Genomic DNA, 17,500 nt, shown 5'->3' with positions numbered 1-17,500 from the left:
TCTTTCACATTCACAACAGTACACTGCATTAAATTGGTCATTCCATCAAACACTGGGCAAATTCACCATCACTTCCATCAATCTTATGTTTGATTACGAAAAATAGTAGTTTTAGAGATATGATCTTATATGTAAGATTACCAGAGTGGTGGTGGCGGCGGCGGCGATGGTGGGCGGAGTTGACAGGGAGCGCTAGAAGATGTCGAGGATCTCGAGGATGTTGCCGTTGCAGAGCGGGCAGCTGCCGCGGTTCACCCAGAGCTCCCGGGAGCACATCCGGCAGAAGGTGTGGCCGCAGGGGATGAACGCCGCCCCCTTGTGCCGCACCATGCACACGCAGCACACGTGCAATATGCCTCCGCCGACGTCCTCCGCGGCCGCCGGTTCCTCCTCCGACAGCGCCGCCAGTGCCGCTGCCGGTGGGGACCCCTCCCCTGCGCTGCTCCACTGTCTGTCTGTCTGCTCCAGCAGCGCCATCAGCGAGACTCTCACTGGCTCCTCCTCCGCCGCCGTAGTGGTGGACCCATGATCGGAGATTTCTCCATTGCCCGCGGCGCCCGATGGATGCTCCTCTGGCGGTGATGGTGCATCCACGGCGGCGGCGTCCGTGGCTGCAGGATTGTTCTCGGTGCCCGAGATAGATGCCGGAACGGGGAGTTCGGAGTTGCGGATGGAAGTTGAGCGGGAGACCGGTCGGGAGAATCCGGGGTTGGTGTGGACGGAAACGAAGAGCTCGGGATAGGACATGGGGTTGAACTGGGTGCACGACACCGCCCAGGCGGCGCCAGCGCGGCGGAGGCGGAGGTGAAGGCGATCCTTGAACGACTTCCACTTGATACCGTTGCCGGAACTACGGCCTACGACGACCGCATTTGGCCCCGGTTCCTCACGCATGATGTCGAGCAGTGTTCTCCCGCCACCGCCACCCCCGGAGGCGGAGGAGGCTCCCCTCTTCGCGCACGCGGCGACGGCGGAGGAGGGGCGCACCTCGTCCTCGTCTTGGACCTTGAGGAGGTCCCCAAGATTACAGGAGAGCACCACAGCCTGCTGCTCGGGGAGCGTTAGGCTCCGCCGGAGGCCCCTGCCTTCCATCAATCCAAGTTTCAATCTTCGGCTACAAAAACTCCAAAAAATGCGCACTTGGATCGATCTCGGGCCCTGAAGTGCCCAAAATCTACCAAGAGAGTGCGCCAGTCGAGGTCAGCAACAAGAAATCAGGATGACAGGATCATCTTTTCCCCTGGGGGAGGATTTCAGGCCGCGATTGGCGGGCATCGGATTCCTTTCTCCAGAACACAGCTTAAGCCCCTACATCTTCCCTATTCATCCCCACGAAAAGGGAAAGAAGCATGATTAGAACGAGAACAGCAAGCGACCGAGCGAGCGAGCAAGAATGGGTCGAGGCATACGAGAAGGGAGAGCGACGATCGGGTTATGAGGATCAGCGCGCCGTTGATGGAATGGGCTCTTAGTCTCTTTCGTTACAAGCGGAGGAGCGAGAGAAGAGGGAGGAGGCAGAGGACATATATCCTACGATTCTCGTCGACCGTTCGAGCTGTCGGAAACGGAGACGGGAGCGAGTCTTCCGCCGTTCCCCGAACCGCGTTCTCAACGGTCGATACCCTAAATTACCGTGACGCCCCTAAAAAAGGAATAATGTCGTACCACAATATTATTAATATTAACTGCATTTAATTACAGAAAAAAATATGACTTCGAGAAATACAATTAGACGCGCGCGCATACTAACAAATATATATATATATATATATATATATATATATATATATATATATATATATATATTACAATGACTGATAAAAAAGTGTGTAACAATATAATCCATGATCTCATGTGAAAACTGATAAGGCAAGGCATACCCTCTGGGCACGTCACAACTGATGCCACACGCCATGTACCCCCAAGACACTATTCCCGACAACCCTGAGATGGCAATGTTGTGCACACCGAGCCAAAATCCATACTGATGCCATACTATGTCCACTACGTCAATCCAGGTACGATCGATTCTTTCACGGTAGTTTAAAGACCTCTATCCCAGCCTCCAAAAGGAAGAGGAAGAAAATGGAGAAGGGAGATTACTAACTTATTCGTCGGAGAGGCCAAAGTCGGGGATCACTCGACGAAGGTCATTTTTGCAGGAAGATAGCCCAACCTCAGGAGTGACGAACCGACACCCTCGTGATGAGTCATCGACCAACCCACCCCTAACTCGAGGATCTAGTCGGCTCTGACAATCAGCTCAGCCCGCTGGAGGCTCCCGACATCGACCCGTGAACCTCATCAGCCACGGCACATTCGTTCCCCAACAAAAACCATTCAAGCAGGATTTTGTTATTAGATAGAAATTAATATTTGATATTTAAGTCGAGGGAGATATCGGAAAAAGATTCGAGATCATATTTTTATGATATCTTATTTTAATTAATAATGCATGTGTAATTTTACATGTGATAGAAAAATTATTTTACATAGTTCCCTTCTCTCGTCTTAAATATTAGATTTCGGGGCGGGGATGATTGATTCATTAACTTGATAGGTCACTAAGTCCAATGATATAAGGACTAAACAGGAATGTCATATGAAAAGATTTGATGGGGAAGGTGACATGACAATCACCAGTCAAGTGGTTGTTATCTCTGTGGTCACAAGCCTGAAGATAACCCTCATCGCACTCAATGATCTGATACCAAGTTCGCACTGAGACAAAAGGAACCAGAAAATGTCGATAGATTCTCATGTCACAGAAAGCTATACAAGTTCACATGCTTCCCCTCTCTATCACCACAAGCAACAGATTGCGAGAAACACAAGAACCCAAGAAGGTGTTCAAGTGAGAAGCACCTCATGGGGACCATGAGGTGGAGAGGCACCAACATGTGCTACCATGGCCAGCTCAAACTGCTTCAATGAAAAGGAAAGGAACTCTGGAGAGTCGAATCCTTCACGACCTATAGGAGCAGCATGCTCCACATCAGTGAGAAATCCAATCTCCATCCCCACCTCTTTGTCCTCTCCCTGGTAAAGCACAAAATACTGGGACAAGCTCTTGATCAGCTTCTCAAACCCTGCAGTGAATGAGTTCTTGAGCTTTCCGGTGGATTGAATCTCACCATCTCCACCTTCAACACAACTATCACACCAAGGGCGATGATTAGGCTTACAGGGTTTCACAATACAAACCAAAAGGAACAATAGAACGGGAGGATGATGAACCTATCCATCGATTGGTCTCTAATGAAGCGCTTCATGAATGAAAGAGGAGAGAGAGGAATACAGCATGGACTAGGAGGGGAAGAAAATGAGAGGGATGGTCATGAGCATGTAAGAAGTGATGTTGGCTTTGTTAGCAAGCATGAATGGTTTTAGATGCAGGAGTCACCCATGTTGGGTGAGACAGAAAAGGGGAGGTGTAATGAAGTGGTTTGATTAGTTGGTTCAGCATCCACAAGAGTTCCAGTTGTAAGGGCAGTCCGGCCCACCGAATTCCCTTTCACGGGTGACAGCAAGCCATGAAACTTTTTCCCACTCCTCATTGCCAAGAAGATACTTATCCTTGTTTCCTTTTCTTCCCTGAATACAAAGTACACCAAAATAAAAATTCTAAATTAGAAATACAGAACAAGGTAATGACTATTGTGATTCATAAAAGGTTTTAAATACCAGTTTCGACAACCCATCAGAACAATACTGTAATGTTATATAAAATGGTATAATTCTGTGACACAAAGTGATCTATCGACTAATATTACCCATCATCATTGAGAAAATAATAAAATAAAGGTAGAGAAAGAGGTATTATGAGTTGTACATTACCTATGCTCGATCAGACTGGTAACTACCAACAGGAACATGCCAGTACAACTGATATTTTAAACCATGACATTATCGAGTGTGCTAAAATGGTGCTTTGCAGGTAGTCCAACAGGTTTTCATGCTACTCTTGTTGCGATGTGCACGTGCCAACCAGCAATGTGAACAACGCTTCATCAACTTTGTCAAAATGCTATTTTGCAAGTAGTAGTCCAACAGGTTTTCATCTTTCACTTCTGCTGTGATGTAAAAATGATGAGCGGTTATAATGATCAAGATTATAGCCATCACCAAGTGCAACATATGATGAATTGGACTGATTAGAAAGAAAAGTATCCGAAGAGACTTTATTTGTGGTCTGTGATGAATTCTATAGACAAATAATAAATGATAGAAGGTACTGAAAAAACCACTGACAGTTACACCAAAAGTAAATCCGCATTCCTAGTTTTGTAGAAAAGGCCTTCAGTGTTCCTCATGGGTTCCTTCAAGGTACATCAGGACTTACCGGATCTTAGTGTGAAACATTCCTAAAGAAAAGTGTGAAACAGTGACATGCAACTTAAGCATGAGTGAAGTCATTATCCCCTTACGGGGGTCTTTCCTTCCAAGAGGTTCTTGTATGCCCTTTCGTTTGGATAAGAATGGTACGTGTCAAAATCACATAAAAAATTGATATCAAATTGTCGATGCCCCAAGGCCACTGACAATTCACAGCATACCATATACTGCTTTAGGACTAACGACAAGTTAATTTGTTAAAGGCCTATGGAAACAACTTCCATGCATCAATGCACCCGCGCATCCAATTCATCTGTGTTAAGAAGAGTTTAATTTGTTAATATTCATCTTTTCTAAATGCAATTTTCTAAAGATTATGAAAAATGGCACAACTACCATGTATGACATAAAGAAGAATTCACAGTAGCATAAAATAGAGAGGGACAATAAATAAATACCACATTATATGTCACAAGGCATCAGCTTCTTGAGACTTCTAATCTGAGTGTCGGAATAGATTAAAAAAACTCTGTTTTGATTAAGATAATTAAGCAAGCCCCAGGTACACATGAAGATTAGAAATGCTGCTACAAAAGAGTACATAGTCATTACAATTTACTATAAAGAAGATCGATACACATAAAGTTCAACATACATGTTGTGCTAACTATATATGATAGAAGTAATGCTAAACCACCATACTTCCAGTCGTCTCACTACAATCACACTGTGACTTAATTGTAATCGTCAATTTCCTAGATGTTAAAAGTTTCATACCCAAGCATACCAAAATACCCACCATTTTGCTTGATACTTTTTGTCTAATTTTGTAGTTCCAAGAATCAGTACTGAAAATGCTGTGCTAAGGAGGCTAATCCTCCAAAAGTAAGATCGCGTTGTCAGGATCGGTAGGCAAAGTCAATGGCTGCTCTATTACCAGTAATCTCCACGGGAGCCCTTCCCACCTATGCACATCTACAATAATTACTTCCCTACATGCAGCTTCATGGCAGCCTCAATCCAAAGGGAGCACTGGTGATCCCATAAGCAACACAAGCTTCTCACTGAAAGGATTTTGTTTGTTCTCCTTTCACGTCACGAAGTACCAAATGCGCTCGATTGGGATACACCATTTCCTTCGGTCTTCCGATCAAACTCCGATCTTTATTGAGAAACTCGATACAACATAATATTGAAGCAGCAAATCATCGAACGCGAGAGATTAGTTACCGCTTACGGCCACAAGAGGACGCCGACTCCGGGGCGGGCGCGCCGAAGGGAGGAGCTACCATGGCGGTGTTCTTCGTGTACGGCGGCGATAGGGCTTTATGTCGTTGTCGGTCTGATTCGACCGGGCCATACTGGACTGGACCGGTCTGGGCCCGACCCAACAATTGAAGAGCTTTATTTATTTATTTTATTTATTTATTTATTATTATTATTATTTCCCCTTTTTTTATATATGATTTACATTAAATCATTTAAAAAAATCGCTGTAAATATTTTTGTCAAAATTATATTTATTAATTATGTATTACATTAAAGTACAAATAATATGTTATGTTTCATTAGATATATTACTTTTAATATATTACAAAAAAGTAGGTTCTCCCTAAAGAGAATGAACACTTGAGTGGACCATAGGCCTAAAAAATCTTTGTTTTTATTCATGATAAAAAAAACAAAAGTAGTATATAATTTTCTTTTATTTTTTATTTTTAATTTGTATCGGAAGATTTACCTAAAAAGTCAAGTATCCTTTTGTCTTTTTATTATACAAAATATAATTTTAATACAAACTTGATGTCAAATATCCTTTAAAATCATACAACAATAACAATATTTAATCTATTATATAAAATTAAATGACAGAAGTAACCCAAATATTCCCTTTTTTATTCGAATTTGACACACACACACACACACATATATATATATATATATATATATATATATATATATATATATATATATATATATATATATATATATATACTTGTAATTAATTTTAGTACAAATTTTGCATTAACTTCCTTTAAACATTCAATAATAATAATAATAATAATAATAATAATAATAATAATAAAGGGGAAAATACGGGATATAGAAGGTTTGCAAGGACAGAAGCGTAAAAAGGGCAATTAAATAATATTCCGCGGCTTTTGATCGCGCGGCTGGAGGAAGCCGCAAACGACTGGCTGTCGGAGCGGATGGCTGTTGTTGTTGGTGTTGGTTTTTATTCCCCTCCTCACGCTTTGTGGAGGACGGAGTCTCTCCTCTCCCTCCCACTCCCCCTCTCCCTCCCCACCCTTCCCCTTCCCTCGCCATCTCCCCTTCTCCGCATCGTCTGAGATCGCAGCCGCAATGGGAGCCCCGTCCCCGACGCTCCCGATCCGCCCCTGATTGATGGCCGCCCGGCCATGGACTACGACGCTGCCACCGCCGCCGGGGTCCACATGCGCGGGGGCGCCAGAGCGGGACCCTCCGCGCCCGTGACGGAGGGCGCCTCGTCCCTGCCGCTCCGGCCCACCATCGATGGAGGTCAGGGTGGGTTAGGGCTAGGGTTTGCTGTGCCGGTCGCGGCTTCTCGGGTTCCCCTCTCTTTTGATTCGTCACGATGATTGGTTCTTGGTGTGGGAGGGTCTCGGGCCCTGGGATCGGAGGGTCTGGGTGTGGGGTTGGCGATCCGAGCTTGCCGAATCGAGCTCGGGGGCTGGCGGCTTGTCTTTGTAGGAAGCCGCAATGCTCGTTGTCTTGGTTGTGCTGTTTTGTTCCGTTGTTGGCCGTTGTTGCCGTGCTAATTCTTGCATTCTTTTCTGATCTTTCTTTTGGTGTCCATGTTTGGTGTTCTCGAGGCTGGCTGTGGAGGCAGAATGGTGTTCTGTGTGTGGCATTTCAAGTCCTTTTTATCGCCTTCCTATTATCCTTCATGAGCTTTGATGATTTATGATTTATTTTTGTGAATAAAATTCTTGCATCGCACATTACAATTTTGTTTTAGCAATTTGTATACCAACACGTCGTTATCTATATTCCGAGCCTTAGTGAAACATTTGTTTTTGCTTCTTTATGGGCTGTAGTTGCCATGATATCCGTTCTAGGCGTCTTCTAATCCTCAGCTTTTGTTGCAAGTGCAGAGACAATGTGGCAGATGAGCTTGAGAGAGATTGAATCCATGGAATCTGGACCATATCCAGAGCGTCCGGGAGAGCCAGACTGTACTTATTACCTCAGGACTGGCCTCTGCAGATTTGGGATGACTTGTAGATACAATCATCCTCCAAATAGGCAGATGGTAAACCTGACTTATCTGACTGTTTCTTATGCACCTCGAGGAACTTTTTCTTCTTGAACACAAATGACATTATGGTGGTTGTAGCCAGTTTTGTCTGTATCCAAGTATGAAGAGTGAGATGGTTCAAAGTTATTTTAGTGTGAAAGTCATTACTCGTTATTTTAAGCTATATGATTCTAGGCACTGCTCTGCTTTTACTTTTGACATTTCTGCAAACAAACTCTTCTTCACTTGCTCTGTATGTATATATAAGGCCATTTTTTATAAGATGCTGATGTTGTAGTTTATTTTGTACTTTAACAGTGGGTCTATTCATTCATTATGAAATAGATATAGAAGCTTGCACCATACGTGAATTCTTAGATACTTTAATGGACTGGCAATCAGGTCCACTTGTTGTAACACTTTTTGCATCATCATAGCACTCCACACCTGTTCTCAAGTTTGTGTTTGTTCGTTAATATCATGATTTTTAAGCAAAAAATGCAAAAGACCTCCCCATCGTTCAATTTTAACCTTCATCATGGGACATGGTTTGACTGTTCATGTCTTAGAGAATTAATAAGCATCAGTTTAGACAGTCCATATCGTAATTGTGCTGATCACGCAAAATTTTAAACTATGTTTGGTTGCATTTATTCTTTAGAGCCATTTCTATGTAGGTGATGTCTATGATGTCATAATTGGTGCTGATGTCTATGATGTGGACCACCCCCACATCTAGGTGAATGAAAGATTGGACGGCGTCAAAGAATCATTGTGAGATGTTGTCAGCGTTCGTGTTCAGCTTTTTAGTTATGCCAGTTTTTCTAGTACTTTATTGAATTAATAATGTGATATATGCTGTTTATTTGAATCACCACAAATTTGGATAATTGATTTTGGAATGATATATGTAAAGTTTTTCGGAAACTTAATGGTGGCAATAGGTTTGGATGTAAAGTTCTCCAAGATGCATGTTTAGTAGGACTGGAACAAGGCTATCTTGGTGGACAACAAAATGCTTTTCATTAAGTACAATGATGTCTGATTTTAAGAGGGAACATGGAGATATTGTTTTAATATCTTGTTTGACTTTGCAACAAAGAGTCAATTAACTGAAAAAAAGGAGAAGAGTATTGGATTCAATGTTAAAAAGAAATGCTCTTTTTCTTTTTCTCGAAGTTATTAACCACTTTGTCAGTAGCTCAGATCAGTCTCGGTAAGTACATGGATGGATACATTTAGTGTTGATGATGGTTGTTTCTCATTTTTGCTCTGCATTTTTGTCAACATCTACTATATATATTCCTTTGGTTTCTTCCTTTTGGTTTTGTGTTTGGAATATGACCTTACTTTGCACATGATTTGGATGTAGTCATGGTTTGAGTTCATCAAAACCGATAGTCCTTATTAGATTCTGTTAATTGTCAGGCTATTGCTGCAGCAAGAATCAAGGGTGGATTTCCTGAAAGAGTTGGGCAACCTGAATGTCAGGTAACAGAAAACAATGCAGGAAAGTTCGGTATAATGAAGATAGAATAATTGGGATATGACTTCTTGTTGTTCTTGTCTTTGTTGCTGACTTGCTGTTGGGACATCATGTGTTTCTTATGTTGATTATTTTGAGTCACTTTTTTTTTTTGCTTTTGTACCAATGAAAGAAAAGCAAAGCACCAATAACATAAAGAACTTAGTGCAATGTAAGCATCAATGACTTCTTGTTGTTCTTGTCTTGTTGTTGGGACATCATGTGTTTCTTATGTTGATTATTTTGAGTCACTTTTTTTGTTTTGCTTTTGTACCAATGAAAGAAAAGCAAAGCACCAATAACATAAAGAATTTAGTGCAATGCTACTTTCTTTTTGTATATGAAAGTGTGTTAGAAATCAATCAATTGACGTGCAACCTCTGTTTCAGAACTTCTCAGACTTTGTAAGGATTTATTTAGTCAACTAGGGTTATATTTGAATCGACATTGTAGATTTTACATTTTTGTAGTTTCTGTTATTACTTAATAGTGTATAGAATGATTAAATCATTCACTGGTCCAAGTTCCTTCCTGATGATAATCGTTGAGAGTGAGTTAGATGTAGGATAGGTTGATTTTATAACTGTTTTTAACTCTGGTTTCCCTTTAGAAGTTGGTTTTAGGATATGGCAGCTGTGATATGTTTGAAGCTAAACCAAGTTTTTAGTTTCTTCAGCATGGGTAATGCCATCTAGTTGCCAGGATGGTAAATATTCAGCATCTTGTGCTGAAGCACAAACTTAAAACAACAGAAAAAATGTGAAAAAATGAATTTCGTAAAAGATTTTATTAATCTTTTTGGGTTGTGAATGGATATTTACAACTTAGTCTGAACCATGCTTGATTAAGATAGAAGAAGGGATAAAACAAAGGAGTATTATCCATAGAGAACAAGAGAATGTAAATACTTACCTGTTACTGTGCTGATTCTCTCTTTGGCATCGCCACCTTGCTGATCATTCTCCAAGTGCCTAACCTTCTAGTGCTGAGAATATGGGAGTCACTGGAGTATCTGAGGGGCTACTTTTAGTTGCTATGGCTTGTAAAAGAGTTAGCTTCCTTTCTTTCGTATCCTGTCTATAAAAATAGCTTAATAATACCATGAAAGGAGGGATGAATAACAAAAAGTATGTGTGCTACTGCCTATATCTAAACACAATGCTGCCAAAACTGCATGTATTCACACCAGATTTCTTACAAGTACATAATGTGCAACCCAATATAGGCTGGCACGTCCTAGAACATTAGACCAAATTCTGTTTGACCTTGTCAAATTTGAAATAGGAAACAATGCAACATCAAGTGTGGATTTACCTTTAAAATCTGGTAAGTGTGGATATTTTGAATTATTGATAGTTTATACATAGAACTTCTTTGTGGGTAGAACCTCACACATGTAGCTACTCTCTTAAGACAACAGAATTTTTAAGCTGTTCGGATCTTGCCATATAGTCTGGAGACAACCAGGTTGCAACACATTTCCGGAGACAACCAGGTAGCAAGGCAGTTAGTGTCAAAACATACGTAAGTAGCTTCTTGGTTTCTGACTATAGAAATTCCAACCTAGAAAATTGCTTTATGTAAAGGTAATGCATGGAGACAATATGAAGTATGTCTAGAACTGAAAGATTGAATGTTTCCTTAAAACATAATTTCTGCATGTTCTCCTAGTGTTGTGCTTTTGCTTTTCTATGATTTGTTTCATCCTTTATCCTATCACAAGATGTAAACATCCCTCACCATGCGTGAGGGATCATCAATTGTTAATACCTCTCTCTCTCTCTCTCTCTCCATATTTATATATATATACATATATATAAATATATATATATACATACATATATATACATATATACATACATATATATATGTATGTATGTATGTATGTTGGTGTCTGTGTTATGTTATATTTATAAATTAAGGACAATGAGTACAAGTAAAGGCACATATTGTAGTTTCATGCCTGGTTGCTAGGTTTAGGTAAGGGTGTTGTACCCCTTAAGGAGCTCCTAGGAAACATGACAGAGATGCCTCCTTTAGGTTTTACTGTGAATTATAAGCTCTAAAATCAACGGACATATGTAGTATTGAACCTAAAATGTAGTACCGGAAGCTTTTATTTATTTATTTATTTTTTGCAATTTTGTTTTCTTTTTGGTTGCATGTACTTCATCGTTGCTTAATTTCTCAAATCTTCATTTGAAGCTCCAGAAAATTTCTTATCATCTTCTGCTTTCAGTTCTAGTCTTTATCCAGGATTTCATACTTTATACATTTGAAATTTTCTTTAAGGAGTCCACACCAAGTTCCAATGGCAGATTAAATAGTATTCGGTACATGCATTTGCAATCTGCAATATTTTGCTTTTTTTGGTGTGGGATTTGGTGTTACAATTGGATTGCTCCTTCATGTTCTAGCTGACAATGATTTGAGTAATGGAAACAACCTGCTTGCAAGGGTAAGGTTATTACATTGCCTCTCCCCGGACCTTGCATTGGCTGAGGCCTTGTGTAATGAAGGAAGCTACCCTTTCTGACAGAATGCTTTCTTGAAATTGACATGCATGAAACATTGTGTTCATGTGATTTAACTCGATTATTGCACTTGGAAGTTGGAATCTGTGTGAAATTTGTACTGCTCAGTGTACGTTGTTCTGTCTGACTTTGGTTAATTAAAACTGGAACTTTTATTTTAATACTTGTGTAATCTCTTTTGACAGTACTTCTCTTATCCTTTTTTCAGTACTATCTGAGGACCGGTACATGCAAATTTGGTGCTACATGCAAATTTCATCATCCTAGAGATAAGGCAGGAATTGCTGGGAGAGTCCAATTAAATGCTTTAGGTTATCCAATTCGTCTGGTTTGTAACTTCTACTTGTTGATATCTAAATGTCATATTTTTGGAAATTCTTACTAATGAATATACAACTGTTTTGTGCTATGTTTGCATGATAAGATAATACTCATTTTGTTGTAGAATGAGACAGAATGTGCATATTATATGAGAAATGGAGTATGCAAATTCGGGAGCACTTGCAAATTTCACCATCCACAGCCTTCTAACACAATGGCTAATGTACGTGGTTCGACCATGTATCCTGGTGTACATTCTCCTACTTCCAGTCAGCAGTCTTATCATGGGGGTTTGACACCCTTGTCAAGACCTTCTTTTATTCCTAGCCCTCGATGGCAAGGTCTTTCAAGCTATGCCCAAGTGATTGTTCCTCAGGGTTTGGTTCAAGTTCCTAGCTGGAACACATATTCGGTAAATCCATTCTGTTTTAGGCCCTACTGGCATTCTATAATATGCATGACATAGCTGGACATGATTTTTTTGCTTTTCAACGTCACTTGGTAAAAAATTCTCTTTTTCTTCATGTCATGTAAGTCAAATACGCGAAGTATATTACCTGATAAAGAAGTTTCAAGAGGCAAATTGTTATTCAGGAGATAAAAATAGGGCTGCACACAAGTAATGCGGCCATGTCTTTTGCATCATCTCTATTTTCTTTTGTTGTATCTCTTATGAGGCATTTCTATGTCATTTAGGAGATTGCTTCCATGCTTGTCTGATTGTGTTGTTTGTACTAAAGGCTATCATCTCCCAAATGTGCCTATCTCATACACATTATCAAGAGTATATTTTACATGTTTGCATAAGCCAAATGGCAATTGACGAGGAAGAGGTTCCAGTATGCTGCAAAATTTTCTTTTTCCACAGCCATGTTTCCATGAATTTATGGTGATGTTCTTTTTATTATCTATGCCGTTGGTAGTTGCAGTTCTATGTGCTATTGCCTTAGGCATTAGACCAAGTGAAAGGTTTTGTACTCGATTTTTTTCTATTCCCCCCTAAATATATAACTAGCCATATCTGATATTCTGTTAAAATTTGTTTTTGTGTTGTAACTGGTATCATGCTGTATGTCTCTCTAGGGTCAACTGGGGTCTGTTTCGTCTTCAGAGAGTCAGCTGCACCTGCCACGAACTACTCAGTTTTATGGAACATCACGACAGAATGAAACAATCACCGGAGTTCAAGGGACAATACCCTCATATCGATCCAGTGCTATTCCTCTGGGCCAGTATGTATTGGCAAGGGAGAATGTTTTCCCTGAGAGACCTGATCAACCGGAATGTCAATTTTATATGAAGACTGGGGATTGTAAATTTGGTGCAGCCTGCAAGTTTCATCATCCTAGGGAGAGATTACTTCCTCCCCCTAACTGTTTGCTGAGTCCATTAGGCCTTCCTTTACGCCCTGTAAGTTTGTGTCAACCTCGTTATTTCCTTTATTCTTTGATGTGGGATTAAGCATGTTGTAGGCTTTCCATAATAAAAGTGAAATCTGACATGGCTGTTCCAGACATTTTTCCCTTCCATCGTTGTATTCTTCTTTTTTTGCCAGTCAGATTAGCATTTCAGCAAGGTTTAAGTTCCAGCTTCCCTTTTTCATGTATTATACTCATGTCCAAATTCTATTCATGTGGGATTAAGCATGTCCAAATTAAGTTCCAGATTCAATATTGTGAACTCTGTTCCTGTTGAGCAGTGTAACTGAGAAACATGTTTCCTTTTAGTTCACTCCAATGCTTGATTCATAAATGGGACAAACAAAATACTGCTACATAGTATATTAAATTATTAAAGAGTTTGAATTTGCTTGATTATTTAATGTCCGATAATTACGTTCTGCAATTCATTAACTCCTAGAGAAGCTGAGACTTAGGGAAGATTACAGTGGAAAAGGCAGCTGCTGAGATGTACAATCTGTATTTAAGTTCGATGAATGTTGAGGAAGGATTAGAAAATATGCCATGAAACTAGAGTATTGCCCCCACTGAGATGGTCAGCCTTCAAGGATTTGCTAATCTGAAACCACAACTCGAGCAGGTCTCAGCTATGAATAGGATTGCCTTGGTTGTGTCTTTGGACGGCGGAGTCATCTGTATCTTGTCTCCAGTGTTTTCCTGGTGGAAGTCCAAGGAGCAAGTTTTATTGGTCTGACCTTTTGGCCGAGGATTTAGCTGCAGCGGTCTATTCTATTTGGTGGAACAATAGGATCAAAATATACTGTTGAGAACTTTAGGAGGACTATACACTAATTTGACTGAGACAACTGATTTACTGCTCGATGCTGTTCTGTATTTTATTGATAATGGTTGTGAATTAATATTTGGTTGTGTTTCTCTGACAGGGAGAACCCTTGTGCATTTTTTATTCTCGTTATGGTATCTGCAAATTTGGCCCACATTGCAAATTCGACCATCCTATGGCAACACCCATCGGCGTATATGCTTACAGTCTTCCAACATCCTCTTCAGCTGATGCATTGGTTTCAAGAAATTTACTTGTGTCCTCTTCTTCGGGGCCTCCATTATTGGAAGCTGCAACTGGGAAGTCTAGATAGATGACTTTGAAACTGTTCAGCAAGCATCAGAAAAATTTCTTCTCCTTTCTCATAACCTTATTAAGGCAAATCTCTGTAAATTGAGTTCCCACATCCCTGTGCTGGTGATGTACATACAGTTCGTCACGAAGAACTGAGACTGCTCATCTGAAGATGCACTTACCAATGGTGCCCTATTCTTGTTGTTGTATCATGATGCTGTTTTGCTTTGCGATTTTAAAAAAAAAAGGAGAGAAAAAAGGATTCTTTGTTTATTTCGGAAATGGGTGATGCCTTTGTAGGTAATTCTTCTTCTTAGAAGGGCCAGTTGTGTGTGCATTCTATTCTTTTGGCATTGCAGCCATTGCAATGCTTCATTGTATTTTCACCAGAGTTCTGACCTTGTGAACATGCAGGATTTTATCTTCCGTGTTACAGATCTACTTGCTCATCGTCATAGCCGCTACATCTTGATTGTACATGGTGGCAGTTTCAGAAATAGCCGCATTTTCTCGGATGTCATCTTGAGTGTTCATGGTGGCAGTTCAGAAGGTAACAGGAGGATATGGTGAACCCTTCGGTTTTCTCAGATGTATTTGGCGGTAAATAACCCTCATTGCTTTCTAGCTTAATCGCCTTGTTATCATGTTACTTCTTTTAGGTTGATGATGGATGGATGACACGCTGATTTGATAATACCCCTTTGCTAATTTGTTCGTTTATGCTGATGCAATCGTAATGTTTAGAGGCACTGCCATGCCATGAGACTTTCTTCGTGTGTTGTGTGTCCCCAACGAACAGTAACAAGGAACATGTTTTCTTATGGGGATAGAGATTATTGATAGTGTGTGTCACTTGTCACAAATATCAACTAAATCTGTGGCATTTTAAATATTTCGTTGGAAGTAAACTGATGAATGACTTAATTATTGATAACGAGAAACACACAAACATCGGATTTAAAGCTCGTTTGAGTAGAAAATATAAAATAATGAGGTACTTTATGAATGTTATATTTTAATATAAAAGTGGAATGCACAATATTACTGGGGAATTCAAGTCCTGCGAGAATCAAAGAAATTATAAGACATGGATGGATCGACTACAACTCGAGCATTGTAGGAAACAGTAAAGGCACTACTAAATACACATTTTAGTAGAACATGTATTATTTAGGTCATATTTGGACAACAAATCGACACTGGAAGTAAGCTTTCGCAGCAACTAGAAATTGCATAGCAACACACAAAGTTTCATTTTGCAGAAAATAGCCATCCTCAAAACAAGGATCTGTGGAACAAGTTGTAACTCACTGGCTAAGAACAATATCCAGTATCCACAGTCGAGCCTAAAATGCTTGGAGGACTAACTCGGGATGGAAGAAAACCTATAGCCTGGCGCACCCTTCCAAGAGTAATAAGCGATCCGAGTCTCGTAGAAACCTGCAACAAGATGGAAAACCAAGCCTTCAAATATTCAGTGTCACAATGCTAAACCTTCAAATATTTTTTCTGTGGCCTTCCGACGTAGACGAAGGGTTATTTTGTTGTATGGTTTTTCAAGTTCATTATCCTAGTGGGGTTAAAAGAACCAATACTCTTAAGAACAAATAAGAATGAAGCAAAAGTGTAATTTGAACAAGTGTCTCCGACAATCTAAAAAGAGAATCTCGATATTCTCTTGAATCTGCCCGAGATATTACATTGATAAATTTAGCAGCAGCAGTAGATTTAACAATATCATTACATTGTTCTGTATAAACCCCGAAGTCTGCGTGGAGGTACTAATGGCTTGGTGGCAGTTTGAATTCTTGGACCATGCCTAGATTTCCATGTACCTTTCACCATAAATATAGTATATCCACATGCCTACACAAATATGTAAACAAACTTGGACAAGGCTTTATACACAAGTTGCGTATGAAATGATCATGATAATAAATTATTTTCACATGAACTACTCATGCTAGAGTGACAATTAAGTTACATTTTACCACTAATGCCGGATGGATCAAGATATATTAACATATATATGCTATGCAACCTTAATTTACCAAAGCTTCAATGTGGTTTCTAAGAAATTTCAAATTTCCAAGTTGCTAGTAAGGTGGAAATTTTCGGGGGGGCAGTATGCAAAATTAAACATACATGAAATTCTTTACAGATCTTGAAAAAAGGACCTTCGACAAAAACTAGTGAAATAAAAAGTTAATGACAGCTTAAAGAAGTATATAGTCGAAAGTCATTATCCAATCTTCATTAAAGGTTTTTCGCCGAATAACCTTTAGCACTGAAGAACTAAATGCCTTTCTGAAAGCAAAAACCTATACATGACACCTACTTTCAGGCTTTCTGCCAAAATGTTACTACTTTAAACTTACCATACATCATATGCGGCACTTCTTAACTAGAAAAAAAAAACACTTATAATGTTATACAGGTGAATGTCTTTGGAACATAGACTTTCTGCCATGAATGAAAGATCAAACTTAACCCAACAATTTACCAATGAAATTCTTTAATAATCATAATTCTCCCGGTATTCAATCTGAGTTACAATATCGCGAGCTAGGAGGTTTGACAGGAATTGACACAAGGAACGGTACATTAGAAAAAAATGCCTTTACATATTACTAGCAGACCGATTGCTTCTAGAACATCATGCACGAGTATAAGCAAAAATTAATTGAGATGTAATGAAATAAATATCATAGATTCGTGGTGCATACCAGGAAGAAATGCAAGTATACCAAGCGTCAAGAGGCCATATGCTTGGGATTGCTCACCCTCCATATGGCCTGTAAAAATGAAGAATGATAGAATAAGGAGAAGTGTCCCCAGAGCAAGAAGAAAAATTGCAAGGGCGATTGACTTCCATGGAACTCTATCGAGAGCCTTGGGATTGTAGGCAAAGCGAAGGTCTCCTTCCCCCAGCATTCCATGATCTTCATCTATGTCATCTGCAGAAAG

At 40.0% G+C, this 17,500-nt stretch overlaps 3 protein-coding genes and 1 long non-coding RNA gene across 9 annotated transcripts in view; 1 reads left to right on the top strand and 3 right to left on the bottom strand.

The window, feature by feature from the left end:
• Positions 1 to 1,609, bottom strand: part of LOC135624439 (uncharacterized) — a 1,686-nt gene extending 77 nt beyond the window's left edge. The window contains exons 1-2 of the mRNA XM_065128047.1: positions 1,410 to 1,609; positions 1 to 1,319 (exon numbers count right to left, since the gene is read on the bottom strand). The exon at positions 1 to 1,319 is cut by the window's left edge and continues 77 nt beyond it. Of these exons, the coding sequence (XP_064984119.1) occupies positions 193 to 1,092 (900 nt within the window). The 5' untranslated portion in view covers positions 1,093 to 1,319; positions 1,410 to 1,609 and the 3' untranslated portion in view covers positions 1 to 192. The remainder of the gene's footprint in view (positions 1,320 to 1,409) is intronic.
• A 1,113-nt stretch (positions 1,610 to 2,722) lies between these two features.
• Positions 2,723 to 5,640, bottom strand: LOC135625850 (uncharacterized). 5 transcript variants are annotated; one of them, XR_010492168.1, is made up of 4 exons: positions 5,566 to 5,624; positions 4,794 to 4,919; positions 3,838 to 4,648; positions 2,723 to 3,594 (listed from the first exon to the last, which is right to left on the bottom strand). It is a non-coding gene; the product is annotated as an uncharacterized LOC135625850 (long non-coding RNA). The 5 variants fall into 5 exon arrangements; XR_010492170.1 differs by lacking the exon at positions 4,794 to 4,919 and having other exon boundaries at positions 3,838 to 4,070; positions 5,566 to 5,640; XR_010492169.1 differs by lacking the exon at positions 4,794 to 4,919 and having other exon boundaries at positions 5,566 to 5,634.
• A 958-nt stretch (positions 5,641 to 6,598) lies between these two features.
• Positions 6,599 to 14,806, top strand: LOC135624438 (zinc finger CCCH domain-containing protein ZFN-like). Of its 2 annotated transcripts, none has more exons than XM_065128045.1 (7): positions 6,599 to 6,882; positions 7,473 to 7,630; positions 9,044 to 9,106; positions 11,883 to 12,002; positions 12,120 to 12,407; positions 13,079 to 13,405; positions 14,340 to 14,806. In XM_065128045.1, exons 1-7 carry the CDS (start codon positions 6,756 to 6,758, stop codon positions 14,550 to 14,552), a joined length of 1,296 nt encoding a protein of 431 aa, XP_064984117.1. In that variant the 5' UTR covers positions 6,599 to 6,755; the 3' UTR covers positions 14,553 to 14,806. The 2 variants fall into 2 exon arrangements, with proteins under 2 accessions (XP_064984117.1, XP_064984118.1); XM_065128046.1 differs by having other exon boundaries at positions 6,601 to 6,876.
• Positions 14,807 to 15,744: 938 nt separating this feature from the next.
• Positions 15,745 to 17,500, bottom strand: part of LOC135581942 (uncharacterized) — a 3,032-nt gene continuing 1,276 nt past the window's right edge. Inside the window, exons 2-3 of the mRNA XM_065128048.1 lie at positions 17,260 to 17,500; positions 15,745 to 15,973 (exon numbers count right to left, since the gene is read on the bottom strand). The exon at positions 17,260 to 17,500 is cut by the window's right edge and continues 72 nt beyond it. Of these exons, the coding sequence (XP_064984120.1) occupies positions 15,897 to 15,973; positions 17,260 to 17,500 (318 nt within the window). The 3' untranslated portion in view covers positions 15,745 to 15,896. The remainder of the gene's footprint in view (positions 15,974 to 17,259) is intronic.

This window comes from Musa acuminata, chromosome BXJ2-10 (genome assembly GCF_036884655.1).
Source record: "Musa acuminata AAA Group cultivar baxijiao chromosome BXJ2-10, Cavendish_Baxijiao_AAA, whole genome shotgun sequence".
Classification (NCBI taxonomy): Eukaryota; Viridiplantae; Streptophyta; class Magnoliopsida; order Zingiberales; family Musaceae; genus Musa; species Musa acuminata.
This window is presented reverse-complemented; position numbering and strand designations above follow the sequence as displayed.